This window comes from Microcaecilia unicolor, chromosome 8, assembly GCF_901765095.1.
Source record: "Microcaecilia unicolor chromosome 8, aMicUni1.1, whole genome shotgun sequence".
Taxonomy (NCBI): domain Eukaryota; kingdom Metazoa; phylum Chordata; class Amphibia; order Gymnophiona; family Siphonopidae; genus Microcaecilia; species Microcaecilia unicolor.
The window spans coordinates 63,927,650-63,954,508 of NC_044038.1; the positions used below are offsets into that span (position 1 = coordinate 63,927,650).

At 44.6% G+C, this 26,859-nt stretch overlaps 2 protein-coding genes across 4 annotated transcripts in view; one reads left to right on the forward strand and one right to left on the reverse strand.

Annotated features, from left to right (window-relative positions):
- VASN (vasorin) overlaps positions 1 to 5,317 on the forward strand; it is a 70,907-nt gene extending 65,590 nt beyond the window's left edge. The window contains exon 3 of the mRNA XM_030212555.1: positions 1,598 to 5,317. Within this exon, the coding sequence (XP_030068415.1) occupies positions 1,598 to 3,623 (2,026 nt within the window). The 3' untranslated portion in view covers positions 3,624 to 5,317. The remainder of the gene's footprint in view (positions 1 to 1,597) is intronic.
- Positions 1 to 26,859, reverse strand: part of LOC115476269 (mitochondrial import inner membrane translocase subunit TIM16-like) — a 619,296-nt gene that overhangs the window by 253,027 nt on the left and 339,410 nt on the right. The window lies entirely within an intron of this gene.

Consider the following 26,859-nt stretch of genomic DNA (forward strand, 5'->3'; position numbering starts at 1 on the left):
AACCGAGCATGCCCTGAGAGGAAAAGCAGCCACAGGGGCAGGCAGTCGGAACTGGAGGAAGAAAACCGTCTTCTGCTGGCGGGGCCTGGGATCCCCGCCAGCTAAGGTATTTCAGCAGCAATCGGAGGTAGGAAGCGGATGATGATTTGGGGGGGGGGGGGGGCAGCAGCGGCCCTGCCCTGGTTCAGTATCTCGGTGGCCCTGGGTATGTGGGTCAGGAACTATGGGGAGAGGGTTTATGTCAATACTTCCTAACTGCTGGCTCAAAATTTTAGGGTTGGCAACCAGGCAGAAACTCACCATAGCCAACTGGCTCCAGATTTGCCTGACAGGGTTAATCCAGTCGTAGTTTTACCCCATTGAATGCAGGGACTTGTAGTCTCCCTTTTTTTTGTTTTTTTAAAGGAATCTAGTTTGGAAATCATACTAACATAGTAAGTAACGGCAGATAAAGACCTGAATGGTTCATCCAGTCTGCCCAACAGTCACATTCATTATCAATTAAAGATTTAAATCAACAATGAATGTGATATATTTACTTGATCAAAACTACAAGTCCCAGCATGCAATGAGGTAAAATTCAGACCTGGATTAACCCTGTTAGGGCTGCAACCTGGTGCCATATTTGCCTAACTTGATTTGACTTTAAGATGTTCTCTCAATGATTAATAGGTTTTGGATGCTCTGTTCAGGACAAAGAGCGGCTTCTTCATCTTGCCTTCATCCTATACTGCTTTAATGTGTGTGTGTTGACAGTTAAGGTAGCATATACATGTCATAATGTATACTATTTGCTTATTGTTTATTTATTTATTTGGATTTAGCTCACACCTTTTTCAGTAGTAGCTCAAGATGAGTTACATTCAGGTACACTGGGCATGGGAGCATGGTTATTCTTGCTGTACACCTTCTTGAGTGAATTTCTTCAAAAGGGCAGTAAATAGATAAAATAAATGGTAGCTCCTTTATTTTATTAGGATTTAAGACTATGGCAGTGGTTCCCAAACCTGGTCCCGGAGGCACCCCAGTCAGTCAGGTTTTCAGCATTTCCACAAGGAATATTCATGAACAGATTTGCATGCAAATTTCTCTCACAAATATTAATTGTGGGTATCCTGAAACCCTGATTGGCTGGGGTGCCTCCTTTGGGAACCACTGGACTACGGGAAGGATGTGTGGTCTCTTTGCTAGCTCCTTGCTCAGCCTGGTAAAATTAATTTCTAAAATGCATCAGTAATTGCTCCCTTTCCTGTCACTTACTGAAACTACTTAAATTGAAAGAAACTTGTAGAACAGGCTTGTCCAAGTTCAATCTTCAAGGACTTCAAACAAGCCAGGTTTATGGCTATCCCTAATGAATATGCATGAGTAATATTTGTATACTCACTATATCCATTATATGCAGATCTCTCATATGTATATTTATTAGGGATATCTTGAAAACCTGGTCTTGCTTGCAGCCCTCAAGGACTAAACTTGAACAAGCCTGGTCTAGAAGGAATCAAACACAGGTCTCCTTTTCTGCAGTAAGATAAACTAAGATTATGTATGACTTTAACAACTCTTTTGACATCTGCTTTAATTTTTCATTTCACAGAAATACTATGAACTATAACATCATATGGGCTTTACTCCTGGTCCTTTCAGAAGGGGTCCTCATGCAGGGCTGCCCATCAGGCTGCCTTTGTAACCAGCCACAAACTGTCTTCTGCAAGTCTAGGCGAAGCCAGATTTTCCCAAAAGGCCTATCGCAGGACACAGTTGAGCTGTATTTATTTGAGAATGGCATCACCACACTTGATGAGGACAGCTTCTTAGACATTCCAGGGCTCCAGCTCCTAGATCTTTCTCATAACAAGATCACCAGCCTCCAAAAAAATATCTTCCAGCCTGTGAGCAACCTCAGTAATCTGGATCTCTCCTCCAACTGGCTGCAGGAGATAACCAATGAAACCTTTTACGGTTTGCGTCTGCTGGAACGCCTTTACTTGGAGGGGAACAAGATCCACTACATCCATCCCTCTGCATTTGATACTCTTGAGAGTCTGTTGGAGCTGAAGCTACAGAAAAACAGGCTTCATAGCATGCCCTACTTAAAACTTCCACAGCTGCTACTGCTAGATCTCAGCTGGAACCAGATCCCCCTCATAGAATCCAGTACATTCCATACCATGAATATTGAATCTTTAAAAATAGCAGGACTGGGCTTAACGACCTTGGATGAACAGCTGTTTCAGGACATGAAGAATCTCCATGAACTGGACATTTCTGACAATCAGCTATTCCAAGTTCCCAGCGCTCTGCAGCAACTGCGCGGGCTAACTAAGCTCAACATGACTGGAAATATTAAGATTTCTCGTCTCCAAACAGAGGATTTCAGCCACTTGCACAACCTACAAGAGCTTGATATCAGCAACATTAATCTTAATACCATTCCTAAGGACTTCTTTAGCTTTTCCCCCAGGCTAAAGACCCTGACTATAGCTGAGAATCCCTTCAATTGCATCTGCCAATTGAGCTGGTTTGTACAGTGGGCCCAGGAAAATGGGGTGAGGCTCCTCCGATCTGAGGAGACCAGATGCCATTTCCCACCCAAGAATGCTGGCGAGCTCCTTGAGAACATGGAGTACGTGAATTTTGGATGTCCCACCACCACTACCACCACAACCCCCACTGTAAGAACAAACACTTTGAAGCCTGTGGTGCCAGTGACTAATAATAGGTTCTTTGTGCCCAGTCTTATTACTACTCTGCCTCCTCAAAAGTCTACTCCTAGGCAAGAAAATTCTACCCCAATGCCAGTTCCTGCTCTGGAGAGTCGAACAAGCCCCCAAATACAGCTGTGTCCTCCTCAGACCTGTTTAAATGGTGGCACTTGTCAGCTAGATGCATATGGCTACCTTGAATGTGCATGTCTAGAGGGCTTTTCTGGTTTATACTGTGAGGACAAAGTTATGAAGGTTACAGCTTTACCAGTCACAAAAGTGTCAATGTCAACCAAACAAATCAGTATTAAGGAAGTCACAGCCACCTCCCTAAAAGTGGATTTACACAGTTACATTAACTCAAGACCTCTCCTGAAAGGGATAAGCCTGATGTATAGGAACCTATCTGGCCCTGATAAGCGACCAGTTATCCTCAGTCTCCCTGTGTCACTGCCGGATTACACAGTCCGAGCCCTCAGACCCAACTCAAGTTATTACATTTGCATAGGACCCCTGGGTGAGAAAGAGTTTGAAGACGAGCTTTGTCTAGAAGCACAGACTACACAGCCTACTCAACAGCAGCATGCTCCTGTCACACAGACCAAAGACAGCAATCTGACCCTAATGATTGTACCCGCGCTGGCTGCGGTTCTGTTGGTGGTCATTGTTGTGGCTACAGCTATGTATTACATCAGGAGACGGCATTCCAAAGCACACACAGATACTGTAGTGGACTTAGGTCCCTTGCAGGTGGAGGGAGCAAAATCCTTTCCAGAAAATGGAACCCTGACAAGTCACAGTCCAAAGTTGCCAGAGAACACTGTGCTGTCTAATGGGTTAGAATGTGAGATCCCACTGATGCAAGCCCATGGTCTCAGTAACAATAACACCACAGTACTGAAGCCATCCTACTTCTGAAGCATAACAGCAAGGTGAGGTGGCAGAACCAAACTGCTGGAAAAATGATAAAAAGTAGTTATACTTTCCAGGTCCAACAAATGGAGACAAATACATCTCATATGGGTGAATGAACACATGACAAGACTGTCACCAGAAGCCTTATGGCCACATATAAGCAGCTTCAAAGGTAAAATGACTTAAAATTCACCAATTGGACCAAACTAAGAGGCCTTACTAGCAGTGAAACACTTTTGAGTCTTCAATGTTGAACGTTGCAGACACGGTTTTACTTGCACTTCCTCTGAACTGCAAGATGTGGGAATACATCAGACTGAAGTAGAGACTGTGGGCTTTGTCTCAGTCTTCAGGTTGTCAGCATGGCTGTGTAATTTCAGCCCAGATGTGTATATACCCTTAATCACTGCAAAGAGAACAGATTAGGCAACTGGGGCATTCTCTATTCAGCTAAGAACACACTATCAGAGTTGGTGCCTACTACTCTTGAGATTGTTCAGGTACAGATACAGCAAATAAGAAAATGCTGCCTGAGCTTTCTAATCCACCTCTACTGTGCAGAATACATTTCACAAAAAAAGGGATTTTTAATCAGTACACGGATATCTTAATTGGCAGTTGCAAGGCAGCTACATAAAGTGGCCCAACAGTTTTCTAATACCAGAAAAGACTTGCACACAGGTTGTGGTGCCTTAAAAAGAATGGGGCTGATGGTTTAAGTTCATTGAGGTTCATAACTGACCACACTTAATTATGATAATGCTACTTATATTGTATAACAGATTTATGAAGATGTTTAAAATATAGACATGTTGCCTTTGTTTTGAACATCCCCACCCCTTCCTGGAAAAGAATAATTTTAAACTCTATAGAAGAGGTGGCTGCTCACTTACCCTGGAGGGAGGGTTTGGGGTATTTGTCTTTCCCTTAAATAAGGGGGAGGAAGGGACGGTGCTTTTCTAAATAGAAAAAGAAGGAAACCCTACACTCTTAACCATCAGCAGCTCTGATTTGACTGGTTGCCTTTCATACTACATCATTATGAGGAACTTGCATACATTCAATCTTTGTCAATGGGCCATGTTAGATGTGTTCCGAGTGGACTGAAGGGTACTATTTCAGTGTACACAACTTAATTTTAAATTATTCTTTTTAAACACTGAATTCCAGTCTCACATGCCTGGAAACTTGATGTAGGTTTGTTTTTTCTTTTGAGTCACTAAGTGCCTTGAAAACCTGCACCTGTACATAGTGTCTGTATGTGTATATATACATTTTTTCTAACAACTGATGAACAAAAAGAATTACAGTACACATGAAATCTTGTAAAAATGGTACCACTGCAGGTTCCAATGGATTTCCCACTGCCACTGTTATCACTCAACAAACTGATACGCAGAGCGCTATACAAAAAAAAAAAGACTGATTTTCAGTTTTATGAACTGTCGTAATTTTTTCTCTTTTTAAGGGGAAGTGAACAAAAAAACTGGAAACAGAAGCTTTAATAGCTATTTTTATTTTAAATATTTATATGTAATTATCTCCCATTTATGTTGGGAAAGCTTTATTTTACAAGCTGTGGATCATTAAATGGATCTGTTCAAATAAACATTTATATATATAATTTTTTTTAAGTCTGTCCATTGTTGTAGAACATCTGTGTCCTTTTTGGTCCTGATTCTGCTATAGGAAATTTCAGATTCAGTTTAAAACTGAATGGTGGTTCTGTCATAGACATGAAAAATGAGAAAGCTGCTCGTTTGTGATTTCCCAGATAACACATGGCTATAGAAACTGAGGGTCCTTTTACAAAGATGCGCTGAAAAATGGCTTGCGGTAGTGTAGGTGTGGGTTTTGGACACCCACATATCCATTTTTCAGCACGCCTGCAAAAAAGTGCCTTTTTTGCCGAAAATGGATGTGCAGCAAAATCAAAATTGCCGTGTGTCCATTTTGGGTCTGAGACTTTACCGCCAGCCATAGACCTAGCGGTAAAGAATTTGGGAGGTAATGACCTACTCGCATCAGATGCCACTTGGTGGGCATCCATTACACGCCCCAGAAAATACAAAAATATAGCGGACACGTGCCAAAATTGAAATTACCACAAGGGCCATGCGGTAACCAGGCGGTAACTCCAATTTGGCACGCGTAGGCGCCTATGCGGCTTAGTAAAAGGGGCCCTCAGGGAATGGATAGTGCTGAAGCTGCTTCATTAATCATTTTTGGCAGACTGTCATGTGGACTGCACATCTGGATAGTGTGCTGTAGAACAAAATTTCATACAAGTGCAACATGTCCCTTCCCTTGTAAATGGGTGGTAGAAGCCAATGGTCAGTGCCCTATAGAAGGTGGAAGGGGGTAGTCAATATGCCTACACCCAGACCCCATATTTTGATCCTCTTCACTTTCTCACCTTTTGGAAGGACAGCAGGGTATCTAATGTGCAGCTGTCTCCTTTTCTGCCAGGTTCCATCTGAAGTTTGAACCACACACACAAGGATGGTGGATCCTCTGACACCCTGTGTGATTCAGACTGAAGCCAGCAGAGAAATAAACTGCAGATTAGAAGCAGTGCTCTGATGTCTCTTGCTAGAAGGAGCAGATAGGAAAGGATCATTATTAAAGATGGAGTAAGGGGGTTGGAGAACATTGTACAAAGGACCCTTGCACTCCTCTTGTTCAGCCCTAGCAGTGACAGTAATTTGCCCAAGATTGTCCAAGGTCACAAGGATTGTTAGTGAAATAAGATCCATTTTCTTATATGTCCTTATAGCATGGTGTATGTCTGATAAAAATGTTTCCTAATAGGAGTGGGTGAAGCCAGACCGGCATCCTGGGTTAGCTCACTGCTCTACCTGCTATATATACACCATTCTCCTTCCTCTCTAAAGCTCCAACCAATAGCAAATAATCACTGATGACATCACCATGTGATCTACTATCACGTCTCACTTTACTTTCACTTGAGTTTCCAGCTTAGGTATATCTTGAATGGCATTTTGTAAGTGTAATAAGATCTAGTACAGCACATCTAACCACTGACATACAGTCATTTTTGTAGCTGATACTATAAATAGGCTGTAAAATGATGCGGTATACAGCATGACAAATGACACAAGTACCAGAGGGTTCCACTGTCTGAATGTTGGCTATGACACAGGGGCAAGGCTGAAGCTGTTAAAGGGAAGCTAGCGAAAAGGAAAGTGGCAAAAAGAAAAAAACAACTTAGTAACCCATAAAGGGCAGATTTAAGATCAGCACTTCTGGATCTTATAAATAAAATGTGCATAGTTTTGGTCCCTTCCATTTTGTAAGTATAACATATTGCATGTACCAGGGTCTGAATTAAAGAATTTAACATAAATATATATTTTAGAGGGGCATAATCGAACGAGGTGCCCAGGTTTTCCTGAGGACATCCTCGCAGGACGTCCCGACGAAGGGGCATGGAAACCCTTATTATCGAAACAAGATGGGCGTCCATCTTTCCTTAATACGGTCAGGAACACCCAAATCTCAACATTTAGGTCGACCTTAAAGATGGTCGTCCCCGTTTTTCAGCGCTAATGGAAACTAAGGATGCCCATCTCAGAAACACAAAAATCCAAGCCATTTGGTCGTGGAAGGAGCCAGCATTCGTAGTGCACTGGTCCCCCTCACATGCCAGGACACCAACTGGGCACCCTAGGGGGCACTGCAGTGGACTTCAGAAAAAGCTCCCTCACCTTGTGTGCTGAGCCCTCCAAACTCCCCCCAAAACCCACTCCCCTCAACTGTACAACACTACCATAGCCCTAAGGGATGAAGGGGGGCACATACATGTGGGTACAGTGGGTTTCTGGTGGGTTTTGAAGGGCTCACATTTACCACCACAAGTGTAACAGGTGGGGGGGGGGGGATGGGCCTGGGTCCATCTGCCTGAAGTGCACTGCACCCACTAAAACTGCTCCAGGGACCTGCATACTGCTGTCAGGGAGCTGGGTATGACATTTTAGGCTGGCATAGAGGCTGGCACAAAATATTTTAAAAGTTTTTTTTAGGGTGGGAGGGGGTTAGTTACCACTGGGGGAGTAAGGGGACGTCATCCCCGATTCCCTCCGGTGGTCATCTGGTCAGTTCGGGCACCTTTTTGAGGCTTGGTCGTAAGAAAAAATGGACCAAGTAAAGTCGCCCAAGTGCTCGTCAGGGGCGCCCTTCTTTTTTCCATTATCAGTCAAGGACGACCATGTGTTAGGCACGCCCCAGTCCCGCCTTCGCTACCCTTCCGACACGCCCCCGTGAACTTTGGTCATCCCCGCGACGGAAAGCAGTTGAGGACACCCAAAATCGGCTTTCGATTATGCCAATTTGGGTGACCCTGTGAGGACGCCCATCTCTCGCTTTGTGTCGAAAGATGGGCGCCCTTCTCTTTCAAAAATAAGCCTGTTAGTCAACTAGTCCTAAGAAAAGAACACCAATGCAACACCATATAATGAAATCAAGATCGTAACAAGTTTTATAGTTGAATAATTCAGAAACATGAACGAAGTGTCCTAGAAAAGTTTGCATACCAGTTTTTGTGTCCAGGTTTGAGTGCCAGTCTTCAAAGGGGAGAAGGCATATTGGGCAAACTGATTTGTCCAAGGTACAGTGGCAGAGAGCCATAATTAAGGCTGAAGCTCTTGTGTTGGCCTTAGGGAACTAGCAAGCAGGTCAACCACCCCTTAACTTGCAATTGAAAGAAACATGCAGCAGCCAGCAGCTGTCTGTCTGACTTGTGAGCAGACCAAGAATCAGCAACCTGGACTGGGCAGCCCCTGAAGTCTGTCCTCCTGCAATGAGTAGAGGTGTCAAGTCACCTGTCCAGATGAACACAGTGCACATGTTTCAGGGATGTAAGGGAACATACTACATGCACTGGGCAGGCAGAAACAGCACCAAAACACACACACAAAATACATAAAATTCTATTTCAATAAAAAGAGTTCTTTAAATTCTCTGATCTTGAAGGCTTCCAAGTCTTTTGTAATGTCTACACTGAAAGTTATAGCCTTTCTTGTGGGATCTAAGAGAAGGGATATCCTAGCAATTGTGGTAGTAAGGGCCTTCCTCTCCCTAGCCATAAGCCAGAGAGAATGCACTCCCACAGCAAGCAGTGGCGTCAACCACTGTACAGCCCACAGGGAAACTCCAGCCAGGGATCTGCATGTGATCAGTCCTCCTCCAAGGACTCCAGCACTCATGCCAATAATATACCTGTAACCAGCTATTAGAGGTTTTATGCTTTCTTGGTTGAGTTCCAGAAGGCCTGCATCAGATTTGGGTATTTCAGGAGACACATATGGAAAAGATGCAAAAAAAAAAAAAAAAAAGTACATTGTCTGAAAAGAAAAGATATAGAAAGCATGAGGAAAAACAAGAGGGCAGGAGGGAGAGATCAGAGCACACATGCTACTTTTGTATAAAAAGGGGCTATTATAGTACTCTCTACACATTTTTCAAATTAACATCCCAAATGCCTCAGAAAATTGCTGCCGAATAAATATTTTCACAGCAAGGTCTATCTTTTCCAATGTCACAATGAAGAAAGCTGAAAATCCTCAGCCAAGTTCAAACTGTAGATTAGAGAGAAAACAGTGGAGTTATTTAGTAGGCATGCTGTGTCCCTCTGACCTGCCTTTGCCCGCTTGTGTGTGATTAACTTCTGCTGAAGGGTAAGATTACAGCTGCACGACTCTCTCATCTTCTTCATATCACACAGAGTGACCTGGTATGACTGTTTTAAGGGTGGCATAGGATACAAATGCTGAGATTACGGCAACGGGTGTGTATTGGGGATAGGATTAACTATACTTATAGCCTACCCAACAATATTCTTAAACACATTACAATTCAATACTTAAAATAAGACTTTTAAACACTGGCGTAGCAAGGGCGGGGCGGTCCGCCCCGGGTGTCAACGGGTGGGGTGCTCCGTCCAACCCCCGCCCCGGCGCAGCGCCTCTCACTCCCCCCGACAGTCCCCACCTGCCTACCAGCTGAGCTCCAGCCGGCACCTCCAATCTGCAGCGCTGCTGACTTTAAATGAAGAAAACCGTCTCGTCGTTGGCCCTTCACTCACTGAGTCCCGCCCTTGAGGAAATAGGAAGTTATATCAGAGGGCGGGACTCAGTAGTGAAGGGCCAACGATGAGACGGTTTTCTTCATTTAAAGTCAGCAGCGCTGCAGATTGGAGGTGCCGGCCGGAGCTCAGCTGGTAGGCAGGTGGGGACTGTCGGGGGGAGTGAGAGGCGCTGCGCCGGGGGGGGGGGGGGGGGGTTAGGGTCCACACCAGGGGGGTGCCGACACCAGGGGGGGTGCCGTTCCACGCTGGGGGGGGGGCGCCGTGTTGCACTGCATCCGGGGGGGGGGGGGGGGTGCGCGTAGTGGCGATCTGCCCCGGGTGTCAGCCAAGCACGGAACGCCACTGCTTTTAAAACACAAACATAAAACAATATAAAATCATTCAAGGTCAAAAGCTTCCCTAAACAAGTACGTTGCTTCCTGAAAGCCCACGCATCCAATTCAACTTGCAGGTAATTAGGAAGAGCATTCCGTAAAACAGGAGCTGCTACTGAAAACATATATGCATATGGAAACTGCCTTCTAGGCAGCTGCATGGATGAACATTCACAACAGATTGCTGTGAGGAGGGAAGCAATTGAGGAGGCTGACTGGAAAACAAAACTGATCAAATGTTCCTTATTACAAATGCATCCCATACTTTACTTTAATCAATCATTTATATCCTGCTTTCTGTACCTGTAGGAGTTGTGCTGCAGTCTTAGATTCATAGGCAATTTATTTCACAAACTACTGGGGTCATAACCTCTCAATAAGCTATGTCCAACTGTAATAATTTTCCATTCATTAGGAGAGGGAAACACATCCTTTGACTGTAGTGCCCATTTCAGGCCATACACTTTCAGGCCATACACTTTCACTTTTCTACACATGGAAAACGCTTCATAAAATTCCCCTCCCGCATGTATGACAGAAAATAACATGTGAATTAATGAATAAGGACCATTGCCATGTTCAGTATGGGACAGCACATAGTTCAATCAGTTTAATAATAAACTGTAACAAAATCTAGGAGTTCAGAACAAGGACATCAGAATAGGAGCTGGCTCTGTGGGTGCTTGCAATAGGGTTACCATATGGCTCCAGATAAAGGAGAAAAAGCAACACTGGGCCTTCAAGACTGAGACAACAGGAGTATTTTATTGACAGATGACCTGACACAGGCTGTGTTTCAGCGCTAAAAAACGCCTGCCTCAGTTTGGTTGTAAAGTATACAGGATGTATAAATGTCCAATGCCTCTGGAAATTAATGAAAAAAAACTTTTGAGCCAAGCAATCCTGTCGAAAAAGACAGCCGCGGTATAGAAAAACTCCTGTGTTAGCCGTTCCCGTTGTTTCTAAAACGGGAACGGCTAACACATGAGTTTATTTGAACAATCTTCAAAATGTGCTAAAATCAACTGGAAAGAATGTTTGTTAGCTTCTGATAATTCTTCCACTAACTGATTCAAGTTATCCATAATAGATGTAAATATTGTACATAATGATAATTATGCACTGCAATGTGAGCAGCGAGCATGGAATTTTGGTACATTCTTTTACCCATTAAGTCTATAGATTTAAGGTCCTTGTTTGGAGAATAAGGCATACGGTCTTTAGATGTTTTGCTCTTCCTCACTGCAGATTTGACTATCAAAGAAACATGAGACAATTGTTGCTTGCCATGTACTAAAACTTCCTACACTCAACATTTATTATCTGAATTCCGTTTAGTTGGTCTAACTGAATTAGGAGTTGACCAAATGGATATGTACAGGTCTTGAAGTATTTCATCTATAGGGAGCAGCAATACTCTCCTTAAGAAGGTCATATAATGGACATATAATAACTCTCTCTCTCTACGATTCCCTAATGTGTCTGTACACACGAACCTTATTCTACCACAACATTACTGTATTTGTTCATACTGGAATTGGCGAACGCCTTTACGGTACTATGTAAGCCACATTGAGCCTGCAAATAGGTGGGAAAATGTGGGATACAAATGTAACAAATAAAAATAAAATAAATAAACCCTACTTGCGCATCCCAATATTGAGAGAATTCCTTGTATGTGTCCAGGGAGGAGTTATTTCCATTCGGCTTAAAATTCCCAAGAATTCTGAAAGCTTGGCTCCTATGGACACCAGTATCTTTAAATTAAGGACGACTTCCATAACAGGCCACTCCTGGCACTACATTTAGTAACCTCTGGTGGTATCCTTTATGCTTATAATTACACACAGGATCCCCAGCCTCCTGTGATTCTGTGGCTGTGGAAAGGTTCATAAAACCCAGGGGCAGCCCTGCCATATTTGTAGTGCAATGCAAGTCCTGTGGCAGCCCAGTATCTCAAGCCTGTGCCCTCCTCACCTCATTCCAGCCAGACTGCCGTTCTTTGAATCACACAGTTCATAGCATGATCATATGGCCCAGAAGAAGAGGGAAGGATGCAGCCTGAAGTACCAACTTCACTGGAGTGGAGACATGTCCTAGTGATTACAGCACTTGACATCCAGAGTGGCCAGTTGAAATCTCACTGCTGCTTCTTGTGATCTTGGGCAAGTCACTTAACCCTCCATTGCCTCAGATACAAAATTTGATTGTGAGCCCTCCAGAGCCAGGAAAATACCAAGTGTAGAATGTAACTCTCCTTGAGCTACTACTGAAAAGGTGTGAGCAAAATCAAAATTAAAAAAAACAAAACAACTTGTCAATGGTTCCTGATGGGGAGAGTCCAGAAAGAGCAAATATGTTAACTGGGGGAGGGCAAAGGGAAAGTAACCGAGGGGATAAAGGACCAGGGGTAGGAGAAGTGGAAAGCAAACAAGTGAGTGGATGAGAGGGACAAAGGGGGGCATGCAAGGTAAATGTAAGTGAAAAAAGAAAATATGGGGGGGGGGGGACTGAAGGAGCTATAGAGTGTGAAGGAAGAGCTGTGGGGGAAAGACTGAAGGGGATGTGGAGTGTGAATGCAACAGGGATGAAGTAGATTGTCCCTCTCTCTCTTGATCTTGGATATCTTCTTTTGACTCTCCCCCTATCTACTGTATGGTGCATCTTGAAAGGTGGTTTTGTGTAGATACATATATGTAGAAGGTATGCAATGAGTCTCTCTTATGAAGCAGGTACAGGGATATAGAGCCTGTAGGCCTGGATATACACCTGGCCTATGCCTTGGGTCACAAAACCTGGAGCGAACTAAGTTCCTGCCCCTTCCACCCACCCACCCTGCAGATCATCGGTGTTACCCAAACTCCAATTCTGTTTCTCTTCTCTCCTAGTGGGCCTCAAGTTTTCTCTCTCTCTTAACATGGATCTACAATATGCAATATCTGTCCCCTTCCACAGCAAACATCAGAGCTGTGGGGTCTTCGGTGAACTGATCCTGAGTCACAGGCAGCACAGTGGCTCTACCTCCTTCAGTTCCTCAAGCTGAGATCCTAGGCTTATCCTGTAAATCCTAATAAGCCAATGGCAACATCCTAGAGCTGTGGAACACATCTTTACCCTTGCCAAGACACTTGTAACAGGTCTGATAGTGGTCTGTTGTGGACATCTGCTCATAGTCTAGACATTTCTTCAAGCTGCTAGTCGACTTCTTTGGCATCATCAGAAAATGTATGTCATGAAATCAAAAGCAGAAGAGATTTTGAAAGACTGCCAAAGTAGAAAAAAAAGGGGTCTCCTAGCTCAGAAGGTCTGTTCACAGCCATGGCAAAAAATGGGGCCTACTGACGGGAACATTGAAAAACCTATCTGAAATACTGATAGAAGAGAGAAAAATACTAAGATATTTCTGCCTAAAAGAAAAGAATTGCTTTGAAGTGATGCAGTAAAACTTGGTAGTAGTTAGCTGAGAGAACACCACATCTGTTCCTCTCAGCGGCAAATAGTGAAACAAGACATGCTGCATGTCATGGTGATGTGAGAATTGTCGCATATGCCCACAGGGACCCTTCTGGGGGTATGTTCCTGGAAAATTCTGGAAATGTGTTGTGTCAGCATTACTGGATGACATTACCGATCAGTGTAACTCAGTGATTCAGAGAATAAATTAACTAGAAGTACTACTACAGATGAGCTTTACATGCCATATGAGCCCCTTCCTCAGATGTTATGCATCCAAGTTGATATATGAGGTGCTATCTCTCCGTATTAAAAGCTTATGCAGAATTCTTACACTGATTCAATAAAAGGTGCTAACAGGGCCAGTGTTAAATGTGTTTGGGCTAAGGGCAGACATTGGGTAGAGAGCCCAGAGCTCACCAGCAGCCTGAATCTTCTTCAGCTTGAGGTAAGGTTTGAGGCCCTCTGTAGCATAGGGGGCCCAGGGCAACTGACCTATTTGCACTCCCCTTCCCCCTAATGCTGGCCTTGGGTGTTCAAAACAGCAGTGAATTAACATTTTTTTCCAAGATTTATACAGCTCCTATCACTTGGTACTCCAATTTTTTCACTGAATATAGTTTGTGAGGCTAATTGAAGTCTGCTTTTCTCTACAATTAAAAATAAGGAAGTTTGTACAGAAAAAATTGTAAATATATTAATATATAATGGGTGCCAGCCCCTGCCCATGGATTTGTTTCTCATCCACAGGGCAGAAAATGAGATGTGCTACTTCATAGCAGCACAAGCAGGAAGGTCTTGCTGAATACAGATGAAGAATCAATGCCACTTTTTGAGATGGACAGATTGATATGAGAGTCTACTCTTCTCCCTGAAGGACTACTACTACTACTACTACTATTTAGCATTTCTATAGCGCTACAAGGCATACGCAGCGCTGCACAAACATAGAAGAAAGACAGTCCCTGCTCAAAGAGCTTACAATCTAATAGACAAAAAATAAATAAAGTAATCAAATCAATTAATGTGTACAGGAAGGAGGAGAGGAGGGTAGGTGGAGGCGAGTGGTTACAAGTGGTTACGAGTCAAAAGCAATGTTAAAGAGGTGGGCTTTCAGTCTAGATTTAAAGGTGGCCAAGGATGGGGCAAGACGTAGGGGCTCAGGAAGTTTATTCCAGGCGTAGGGTGCAGCGAGACAAAAGGCGCGAAGTCTGGAGTTGGCAGTAGTGGAGAAGGAAACAGATAAGAAGGATTTATCCATGGAGCGGAGTGCACGGGAAGGGGTGTAGGGAAGGACGAGTGTGGAGAGATACTGGGGAGCAGCAGAGTGAATACATTTATAGGTTAGTAGAAGAAGTTTGAACAGGATGCGAAAACGGATAGGGAGCCAGTGAAGGGTCTTGAGGAGAGGGGTAGTATGAGTAAAGCGACCCTGGCGGAAGATGAGACGGGCAGCAGAGTTTTGAACCGACTGGAGAGGGGAGAGATGACTAAGTGGGAGGCCAGCAAGAAGCAGATTGCAGTAGTCTAAACGAGAGGTGACAAGGGTGTGGATGAGGGTTTTGGTAGAGTGCTCGGAAAGAAAGGGGCGGATTTTACGGATGTTGTAAAGAAAGAAACGACAGGTCTTGGCGGTCTGCTGGATATGAGCAGAGAAGGAGAGAGAAGAGTCAAAGATGACCCCAAGGTTTCGAGCTGAGGAGACAGGGAGAATGAGAGAGCCATCAACAGAAATAGAAAACGGGGGGAGCGGGGAGGTGGGTTTGGGGGGGAAAATGAGAAGCTCGGTTTTGGTCATATTTAATTTCAGGTGGCGTTGAGACATCCAGACAGCAATGTCAGACAAGCACGCTGAAACTTTGGTTTGGATGCAAGGTGAGATATCAGGGGTAGAAAGGTAGATTTGGGAGTCATCAGCATAGAGATGGTAGGAAAAGCCATGGGATGAGATTAATGAACCAAGGGAAGAAGTGTAGATAGAAAAGAGGAGGGGACCAAGAACAGAACCCTGAGGTACGCCAACAGGCAGAGGGATAGAAGTAGAAGAGGATCCACCAGAGTGAACACTAAAGGTGCGGAGGGAGAGGTAGGAAGAGAACCAGGAAAGGACAGAGCCCTGGAATCCAAGTGAGGACAGGGTATCGAGAAGTATGCTGTGATCGACAGTGTCAAAAGCAGCGGAAAGATCAAGAAGAATGAGGATGGAATATTGACCTCTCGATTTAGCCAGTAATAGGTCATTGGAGACTTTAGTAAGCGCAGTTTCGGTTGAGTGGAGAGGGCGAAAACCAGATTGTAATGGGTCAAGAATAGCATGTGAGGAGAGAAAATCAAGGCAGCGGCGGTGAACAGCACGCTCAAGTAATTTGGAGAGAAAAGGAAGGAGGGAGATGGGTCGGTAATTAGAGGGACAAGTAGGGTCAAGTGAAGGCTTCTTAAGGAGAGGTGTGACCACAGCATGTTTAAAGGCAGCAGGGACAGTTGCAGTGGAAAGTGAGAGGTTGAGAATGTGACAGATAAAAGGAATAAGAGTAGGAGAGATGGCATTAAGAAGGTGGGTAGGAATGGGATCAGAGGAACAGGTGGTACATTTTGAGGAAGAAAGGAGAAGTGTAGTTTCCTCAATAGTAACTTCAGGAAAGGAGGAAAGGGAATGAGGGGAAGGAGAGAGAGGGGGACGGACTAGTGGAGGGAGAGGTGGTGAGGTAGAGAAAGCAAGGTTTATCTTTTGAACCTTGTTGTGAAAGAATTCAGCAAGGGTCTGAGGAGATAATGAAGGGGGAGTTGGGGGAGGGGGCACCTTGAGGAGAGAGTTCAATGTGGTGAAGAGAAGTCGAGGATTAGAGCCAAGAGAGTTGGTCAGTTGGATATAATAATCCTGTTTGGCACGTAAAAGAGCAGATTGGAAGGAGGTCAGCATGAACTTAAAGTGTAAGAAATCAGCAAGGGCCCGAGATTTCCGCCAGAGGCGTTCGGCGGAGCGGGTACAGGAACGTAGGTAGCGGATATTAGAAGTCAGGACAGTGCATCACAACCGTGGACAGCACCCATCCCAGACTTCTCAGTGATAGAATTTGTGAAACTATTAGCATATAAACTGGGTAAAACAATTGCAATATAGCTGTAACAATTACTCATATTTACAGTGGGGGAAATAAGTATTTGATCCCTTGCTGATTTTGTAAGTTTGCCCACTGACAAAGACATGAGCAGCCCATAATTGAAGGGTAGGTTATTGGTAACAGTGAGAGATAGCACATCACAAATTAAATCCGGAAAATCACATTGTGGAAAGTATATGAATTTATTTGCATTCTGCAGAGGGAAATAAGTATTTGATCCCTCTGGCAAACAAGACCTAATACTTGGTGGCAAAACCCTTGTTGGCAAGCACAGCGGTCAGACGTCTTCTGTAGTTGATGATGAGGTTTGCACACATGTCAGGAGGAATTTTGGTCCACTCCTCTTTGCAGATCATCTCTAAATCATTAAGAGTTCTGGGCTGTCGCTTGGCAACTCGCAGCTTCAGCTCCCTCCATAAGTTTTCAATGGGATTAAGGTCTGGTGACTGGCTAGGCCACTCCATGACCCTAATGTGCTTCTTCCTGAGCCACTCCTTTGTTGCCTTGGCTGTATGTTTTGGGTCATTGTCGTGCTGGAAGACCCAGCCACGACCCATTTTTAAGGCCCTGGCGGAGGGAAGGAGGTTGTCACTCAGAATTGTACGGTACATGGCCCCATCCATTCTCCCATTGATGCGGTGAAGTAGTCCTGTGCCCTTAGCAGAGAAACACCCCCAAAACATAACATTTCCACCTCCATGCTTGACAGTGGGGACGGTGTTCTTTGGGTCATAGGCAGCATTTCTCTTCCTCCAACACGGCGAGTTGAGTTCATGCCAAAGAGCTCAATTTTTGTCTCATCTGACCACAGCACCTTCTCCCAATCACTCTCGGCATCATCCAGGTGTTCACTGGCAAACTTCAGACGGGCCATCACATGTGCCTTCCGGAGCAGGGGGACCTTGCGGGCACTGCAGGATTGCAATCCGTTATGTCGTAATGTGTTACCAATGGTTTTCGTGGTGACAGTGGTCCCAGCTGCCTTGAGATCATTGACAAGTTCCCCCCTTGTAGTTGTAGGCTGATTTCTAACCTTCCTCATGATCAAGGATACCCCACGAGGTGAGATTTTGCGTGGAGCCCCAGATCTTTGTCGATTGACAGTCATTTTGTACTTCTTCCATTTTCTTACTATGGCACCAACAGTTGTCTCCTTCTCGCCCAGCGTCTTACTGATGGTTTTGTAGCCCATTCCAGCCTTGTGCAGGTGTATGATCTTGTCCCTGACATCCTTAGACAGCTCCTTGCTCTTGGCCATTTTGTAGAGGTTAGAGTCTGACTGATTCACTGAGTCTGTGGACAGGTGTCTTTCATACAGGTGACCATTGCCGACAGCTGTCTGTCATGCAGGTAACGAGTTGATTTGGAGCATCTACCTGGTCTGTAGGGGCCAGATCTCTTACTGGTTAGTGGGGGATCAAATACTTATTTCCCTCTGCAGAATGCAAATAAATTCATATACTTTCCACAATGTGATTTTCCGGATTTAATTTGTGATGTGCTATCTCTCACTGTTACCAATAACCTACCCTTCAATTATGGGCTGCTCATGTCTTTGTCAGTGGGCAAACTTACAAAATCAGCAAGGGATCAAATACTTATTTCCCCCACTGTATCTCCAAACAACTAAGACTACATAAAAATTCTTTATTAAATATCCAAATACTTAATATCCCATTTGTTTTAATTAAGTATTTGGATATTTAATAAAGATTTTTGATACAGTCTTAGTTGCTTAGTAATAGAATTTGGAGAATTGGTGATGGAAATACATTAGAATACTTCACTACAGAAATCTCTAAAGTTACAAGTCAGCAAAACATATGCACAGCAATTTAAGCCTACGCAATCCCCTTGTGGTAACCATGGCAACCAAAGGACAGCAGCTTGAGGTTTTTGGGTCTGATTTGAAGTCAGACTCTGAGCTGCTCTGGTAAATAGGAGTCATCTGGACAATGCTGCAAGGCTCCTGGCGGGCGTGAACACTGGATCAGAATATTTTGATGAAGCACTGGCTCACGTCCCAAGGGCTTTCAAGTTTTTCGTCCATGGAAAATAGAAGTATTGCCTGCCATGCTCTGCGGACCCTGCCTATAGACACTGCAGAAAGGCTCCACTTACAGATTCCAGAATCCTTGTATGTCTGACAGAGGGCTAGAAAGGTGCTTTCCAGTGCTCACAGTAACCCATCATCGGATATCATTTCTAGATATAATAGTATATATAACAGAAAGCTGTGGCAAGAAAACTGCTGGATCCCACACTGGCACGGGACAGCCCTGGCACAAACCCAAAGCAACAAAACACAGTAAAGCCCTCTGCAGGTTGCTGTGCCAGGAATGTCCATCTGACATTAATTTATGTTAACATGAGCAGTACCTAAGGTAAATAAAGGCTAGAACCAATGCACAAGCCTCATGGAATACACCCAAATCTATACCGCTATTGAAAACAGCAGTGCTGGCTAAAAGAAGGCTGAGCTAGAAATCATAATAGGATCTGGCATTTCCACAAGCCACAAGTGAGCGCGTTGGCTACAGGAAAGCTCAAATTCTGAATACAGTGCATACCCACAGAGTGTGAGCTGGGCCTAGCTTCTCCATATGCAGCGACAGTGCATTCAAATATATCAGGGGTAGGCAAGCATGGGCCTCGAGAGCCACAAATCAGTTGGGTATTCAGGATTTCCACAATGAATATGCATGAGATCTATTTGCATACATGCAAATTATCCTCATGCATATTGATAGTGGAAATCTGGAAAACCCAACCGAGTTGTGGCTCTTGAGGACTGTGGTTGCCCACCCCTCAAATATATCATGCTACAGCAGGGCACACACAGTGTCAGTGAGTTCCAAACAATGACTGACCCGCCCTCCTTGAGGTCATTTCCCATACAGGTGCAACAGGGCCTGATTTCTATGTGTATACAGAGAGGTGGGGAAGGAGGCAGAGGAAGAGACATTATTATTTATTTATTAGGATTTATTTACCGCCTTTTTGAAGGAATTCACTCAAGGCTGTTTACAGTAAGAGTAGATCAAACATGAGCAATAGACAATTACAGCAGTGACAATATTCAAAAATAATACAAAGTATGGCATGGTATACTATTTACAATGTCAACACAATACGTAATAGAACATTATAGGTGATAGCGAAGGGTAAAGCAAAGATGTAACATATAGAAGGGTAAGGAAGTAGGAAGAGTTAGAAAGTAAGGTGATTAAGAAAGTTGCACATGAGGTAGAGAAATGGAGTAGAAAACATGAGTAGTGATATAGTAAAGCAGGTAACTGCAAAACCCAGAATGATGCCTGGGCGCATAGGAAGAGGAATGGCCAGTAGGATAAGGGACATCATTATAAAGAACAGAATTACTAAACATATAGACAAACAGTTTAATGGGACAGAGTCAACAAGGATTCAGTCTCACATCAATCTGCTATGTGTTTTGAATGCATGAATAAACATGTGGATAAAGGTAAGTCAGTTAATACACTGTATCTGATTTCACATCTTTATATTGATTATTTAATTTTTAGACCAATAATCCACTAGGCAAATTAATTTTTGGATGAATTGGACTTTAGATGAACTGTATCCTTAGATCAACTATCATTTAAATTGTCCATTAGATGAACTGTCAACAGACAAATTGTACCAAACCCCATAAAAAATATGTCCATACATGCCAGTACACATAGACACTGCATGCATACATGTAGCTACCAGTGTATTTTTGCAAAGTGTCACTGTCATAGAAGTACCAGCATCTCATTTACAGCACTCTGGTAAGGATCACGAGCCTGAGGTTTGCAGACCTCAGCAGCAGCCTAAAGAGGCGGCATGCAGGCCAGCTCCAAACCAGGGCAGGGCTGCTGCTCCCATCTGGGAGTGATTTCAGGCAATTACAGTGACAGCTGCCATCAGCCAATACACAGAGCTATTTATACAAGGCCTAATTATAAGGTCAGTACTGTCATACCAGAGACCAGGGCAAGAAAGACCGATTTAACCCTTTCAAGGATGTGCACTTAGAAGTGTCTTTTTTTTCCTCATGACTCCCTTGGTGTTATGTTTAGAGTCATTCAGGGCCAGATGCACTAAAGTGTTCGTTAGAGCCGTTCCCTACCGAATTCCATAGCAAATCGGTAGGGAACGGCTATGCATCAAGGAAAGGGAATGCAAATGAGCTACTCGTTGTAGCTCACTTGCATTCTCTATTCCATCATAAAACAGAGCAGCAAAGCGGTACGCTGGCTGCTCTGCATAGGCCAAACACACGAAGACGCCGCGCCGCTCCCCCCCCCCCGCCGCAATAATAAAAACAGTATCAAATCGGAATGATTGGTGTGGAAACCACCGAAATCTCCAGGTCTCTCTCAGCTGAGCTAAACGCGCTGCGATTGGCTGCAGTAGTGTAGCCACAGGTGGGCCTGGGTGGGCCAGGGCCCACCCACTTAGAGCTCAGGCCCACCCAACAGTAGCACACATTTAGCGGTAGCTGGTGGGGATCTCAGGCTCCACCAGCTGAAGACTTCCCTCTGATAGTAACGACAACGCTACTCTCCACGATACCGGCACCTGTGTATGTTAAGTTTTCAGCGCATGCCTGCTGTAGACTGCCATGGTGGAAAAAAGCATTTTCCTGCCAGTTGAGATATATTTTTGGTGGTGGTGGCGGGGGGGGGGGGGGGGGGGGAGAACACTTGGTGCCCACCCACTTCTTGCCTAGGCCCACCCAAAATCTGTTGTCTGGCTACGCCCCTGATTGGCTGAGACAGATCTAGGGGCGGAAGATTTACGGGTATTGAAGACGTGGATGATGGTCGGCCTCAACTGCGCTCTCCTTCACTTTTCTTGCAGTTGAGGCCGGCCATCGTCCACGCTCTTCCTGAGCAGAGCCTTGTTGATGCTGCATATATTCCTGGCTTATGTCTGCTCGTGTAGGTGTGAAGTTCTGAAGCTCAACCTGATTCTCTCTTCTCTGGAGGATTGTAGCTGTAGCGCAAATAGACTGTTGGCAAGTACGGTATGAGCAAGTACGTCCTCAGCGAAGGTGCCATAACTTAGAAAAAAATTTTAACGTCCCTCATGACACCCAGCTTGCTCTTTTTTTTTAGATGGTTGTTAGGCGCTTTCCCACTGGTCTCTAGGGTCCCATTCACAGCAGCCCCAGCCTAACAAGAGGTGCAGACCTTCCGTTAGGTTGTCCACGGTAAGGGGAATTGGAAAACGGTAATGCATCTCATTATAATAGCCTGCAACGGTTGTGCATATCATCAGCATTCCGTTTTCATTAGCTGCTACTGTCGTCATAAAATGGCTTTTAGTGCATGCCAGGGTTTACTACTTGCTTGTTAATGGCTCCTTAGGTTTAATGCATCTGGTTGTCAGTGTCCACATACACACTGGTAGCCTGGAAGTCTCTGAGTTCCTGTAGGTACATCACAAAATAGAATTCTAGCAGGCTGCTGTACACTATCATCTGTGAACTTTAGGTCGACTGTCTGTTCTGCTTATAATATTTAGTGGGAAACATAAGGAAAACTGGGTATTAAGGTCCTGCATTGGTCTCCAATTCTTTAATCGTATGTAAGGTGTGTGTTTCCGAGTGCCTGAAATGGAAAGAATCATGCTTATTCTGTGTCCATCCAACTTATTTTCAGAACTAGTATACTGGTTTTAAACTGGCCAGCACAGTTTTTCCAGCAAATCCTTGAGGCTAATGACATGAATACAGTTACAGAGATTTTTGGTAGAAATCCCCTGTGTAGTGGTGTCACCAAGGTTGAATTGTATCATGGAGGAACCATGGACACCTTCATGCTTTCTATTATCACAGATGAGTTTAGTGTCAGAGAAGATCATTCACCCTTCCCTTTGCAACAACGGATCAGGAGAATAAGCTGGCAGAGACGAGTGTGAGTGTGTGTGTGTGTGTGTGGGGGGTGGGGGTGGGGGGCAGAAATCTCCTTAGTGAAGTTCAGGAGAAACCTTAGAAACTGTGTTTTCCAAAGGCACTCTATATTAATCCTCACAAGGGGGTAATGTAATGTGACAGAGCCTGGGCTGAAGAAAGCTTTCTAGAATGATGTATAACTCTATAAAAAGCTTTCTAGAGTAATGCCATCATGCATTTGCAGGACTCCTGCTCTAGTATTTTCTATGTAGGGCTGCTTCGATTCTCTGTAAAGCTTCTGTTTAGGGAAACCAACTCCTAGGGCAGTGATGGCGAACCTTTCACAGACCGAGTGCCCAAACAGCAACCCAAAATCTAATTATTTATCGCAAAGTGCCAACAGGGCAATTTAACTCATTATGGGCGGGGTCACCACAACTCCACCCCTATGATGGCCACCCTTACACCAGCCATGGCGCATATAAACGGACATCATTGAAAATATTATACTAGTATAGTTGAAAAAAATAACATGATTTTTTTTCATTATAAATCATTTCTGTAAGCTGTTACAGCTCCAGTATACCCAGTGCAAAATAAGACAGCAGATGTAAATTGGACATATTCCAAACACCAAAATAAAAATAAAATGATTTTTTTCTACCTTTGTTGTCTGGTGATTTTGTTTTTCTATCCATATTGGTCCTGTTCTCTTAACTCCGTTTCCAGGCTTCCTTTCCATTTATTTCTTTACTTTCCTCCTTTCTTCTTCATTTCTTGCCCTCAATCCATGTGCAGTTTTTCTCCCCCCTGCCCACCCACCCACCACCAGGCCTGCCACCCACCCAGGCCACCCATCCACCCAGCACTCGCACCAGGCCTCCCACCCAGCACCAGGCCGGCCTTCCACCCACCCAGCACCAGGCCGGCCTGCCTCCCACCCAGCACCAGGCACCAGGCCGGCCACCCACCCACCGGCACCAGGCCACCCACCCAGCACCAGGCCTCCCACCACCCAGCACCAGGCCTCCCACCACCCAGCACCAGGCCTGCCTGCCTCCATAGGCGGTCGGTGGCCCAACTGTTTGGGGAGGCTAAAGGGGGCAGGGTTAGGGGTGGGGCCAGGGGTGGAGCTTAAATCCATAATTGTCTGATAACACACAGAAGAAATAAATAAAAATAAAAGTCACAATTAATACCTTTTATTAAATTTAGATATTAGCTATGTATTATATGTCAAAGAATAAAGTGGTTGCGCAAAGCATTTACTAACCACAATCGCATTTGTATAAAAAGATTATACTGCATGTGCCTATATACTCCACCAACTACTATGACAATCTTCTGTAGCCATTCCTGCCCTTAGTAAAGAAATGGGGCAATAAATTCAGACCTGGGATATACCAAGGAAGAGGAAGGCCACAGCCAAGCCCGCCCTCCTAACAAACACATCTTTAATCAATACTAACTGCTGCCATTTGTTGGGGAGGGGAAGAGAGGGGAAAAAAAAGAGAGAGAGAACCACGACCTGGCACTTTCCTTCAGCTCCCTTGCACTTTCAACTCATTTGGAAATGAAAGATCGGATCTATGCCATGAGTCTTATCAGGATTCCCCCCCCCCCCAAATATCTAGACTGCTCATTACAGTGACAGATTACTTGAAATAAACTTTGAACGTACCTTCAAAATAGAATGCGCTCATCGCGTTCCTTCGCATACAATCTGAATGACAAGTTCCCCAGGCTTATTATCCTCCGTGCTGTCCGCTACAGCCACGTGGCAGACTTACTGGAAAGAGCTCGTCTATCGCACTTCTGACTCTGCTGTTCTGAGTCGCTGGGAGAGGAAATGACGTTGGGGAGAGGGAGAGGCTGGCAAAGTCGGCAGATGTGTGAGTACAGGATGCGAGTGCGATCCCGCGGCTCTCTTTTACTGTTGCTTGTATTTCTAAACCGGCAGCAGTGGTGACAGTCAGAGTTAGCAATGGGAGGAAGTCATAAGCCTCCCCAAGCCTCTTATACCGGGTGCCTATGCTTGCCTCCCTCCCTCCCACCCAGCAGCAGGCACCAGGCATTCTCCCACCCACCCGGCACCAGGACTTCCTCCCTCCCACCCAGCACCAGCCCACCTGGCCTCCATCCCTCCCTCTGAGCACGAAATTTAAAAGTCTTCCCTTGTCCGAGTTAAGGCGGCGTCAGCAGTAGCAGCGAAAAGCGTGCTGCTGGCTCGGCGCGCCTCCTTCAGCCTTCCGTCTCTCAAGCTCTGGTCCCGACCTAACAGGAAATAAGGGCGGGACCACAGCTTGAGAGATGCCGCCTTAACTCAGACAAGGGAAGACTTTTAAATTTCGTGCTCGGAGGGAGGGATGGAGGCCGGGCAGGCTGGTGCCGGGTGGGAGGGAGGAAGTCCTGGTGCCGGATGGGTAGGAGGGACAACGGAGGGCTGGAACTAGCTGAGGTGACGACCGGCACGCGTGCCAACAGAGAGGGCTCTGTGTGCCCTCTCTGGCACACGTGCCATAGGTTCGCCATCACTGTCCTAGGGTATGCGGATGGCTTCTATGAGAAATTATATTCTGTCCTCAGAGAACATCTGTTACAGTAGATATTTCCCTAACCCTAGAGGGTATACAGTGTAAAACATGTAGAAAGGACACCTGTAAATATACATGCATTTGCTGACAGGTCCAGTAGAAGCAGCAATTTTGCCAAGCTGCACAAAGGAAAAAAAAAGAGTGGCATCATTTAGCAGCTTCCATGTATAAATGCCAGCATTTAATGCAGAAGCAGAAGTTTCACAACCTCTACACTTACACATATGGTTGCCAGATTAAAAAAAAAAATATATATATATATATGTATTTATAGAGCCAATTATCAAAGCCGCAAAATATTTTTTATTTTTCAATATAAAGATAAAAAGAATACACAGACCATTAAGAGCATTAACCCCTTCAATCTCTTGTATTAAGCCCTGGCTGAAATAAGCACGATTGCACTTGTGTCAGAGCAGATGCAAAAGCTAAGGGGAAATTTGTTTCAATATATGCACATCCCCATCGTAAAATGGGCAACACATGTATAAAGTTTGGGCCAGCAAAGCCATGCCCATGACATGGTCCCATGGAATCTCTGTGACCTGGAGCATCTCCATGTGTAAATAGCGGATTTCTGAAATCACATTTACATGTATATTTCCATCCACACACTTAAATGCCACAATTTACATGTGGAGATGCTTTTAAAATGGTTTTGTGTGCTTGGCTACAGGAGTCCCAGGCTTGCTGGAGTCAAAGAAAACAAAACGCTGGGTGGACTTTCTAAATGCTTTAGTCTGCTTCAAGCAGAAGGCCAAGGCTCTTCTGCAATCCAGGTTGTGGAAGGCATGGACACATGGCTTGGGGAAAACCCTTGAAAGGACGACTGTTTAAGGTGGAAATCCAAACCCCCCTTAAGTAGGGACTTAGAATGCACATGCATAATAACCCTATTGTTATAAAATCTTGTATAAGGCAGTTAGGTCACTAGATAATTATGGAGCTCACAGACTGCACCCCAAAATAACCACCAACTAAAATAAGACCTTCCAGTCAACTACTTCAGCTCACATGACTCAAGTGGCTCAAAGGCAGTTTTTATCAGCTGACTTAGAACTATGTTGAGGGTCCCAGGGCACAGAAGGAAGGTTGATGGGAGGCTTCAATAAAGAAAGCCTTGCATAAAGCCGCATACAGGTGTATTTTATCTAACGAAAATGGTGCCAGTATTACATGCCAGGCCACCCTTCAGGGGTGGTGTGATCACTGAGGAACCCTCCCAACAATAGCCAGGCCCCCTGCAACCAGTCACAGAATATATGACAAGGCAGAATTAGTGTGTAGAGCATGAGGTTTTTCATTAAAACTTAGGGACTAGGGGTCAATTTTAGCAGACAATGGAAAAGGTGCCAAGTACCCCCTCAAAAAAAGCCCTGATTTTTGATAGTCTGATCCTCATCAATGATTCTAGCCTACTGAGTCTAAGGACTATATTTATTAACGTGCATTAATGCAATAACATGTGTTACTGTTCATTAAACACATTTCATGTGGAATAAGAAACATTAGTAAATGAAGCCTTAACTATCCAAGCCGAGAATTCCACTGGTCCCCACACCAGTCAAGGTGCCCCATATGGCCCTTAAGCCAAAACCATTTGCCCAGCCCTACTGTAGAGAAATAGTTTTACCTTTACATGGTGGCAATATGTGCCAAATTTGAATTAGATATAGAGAGCATTT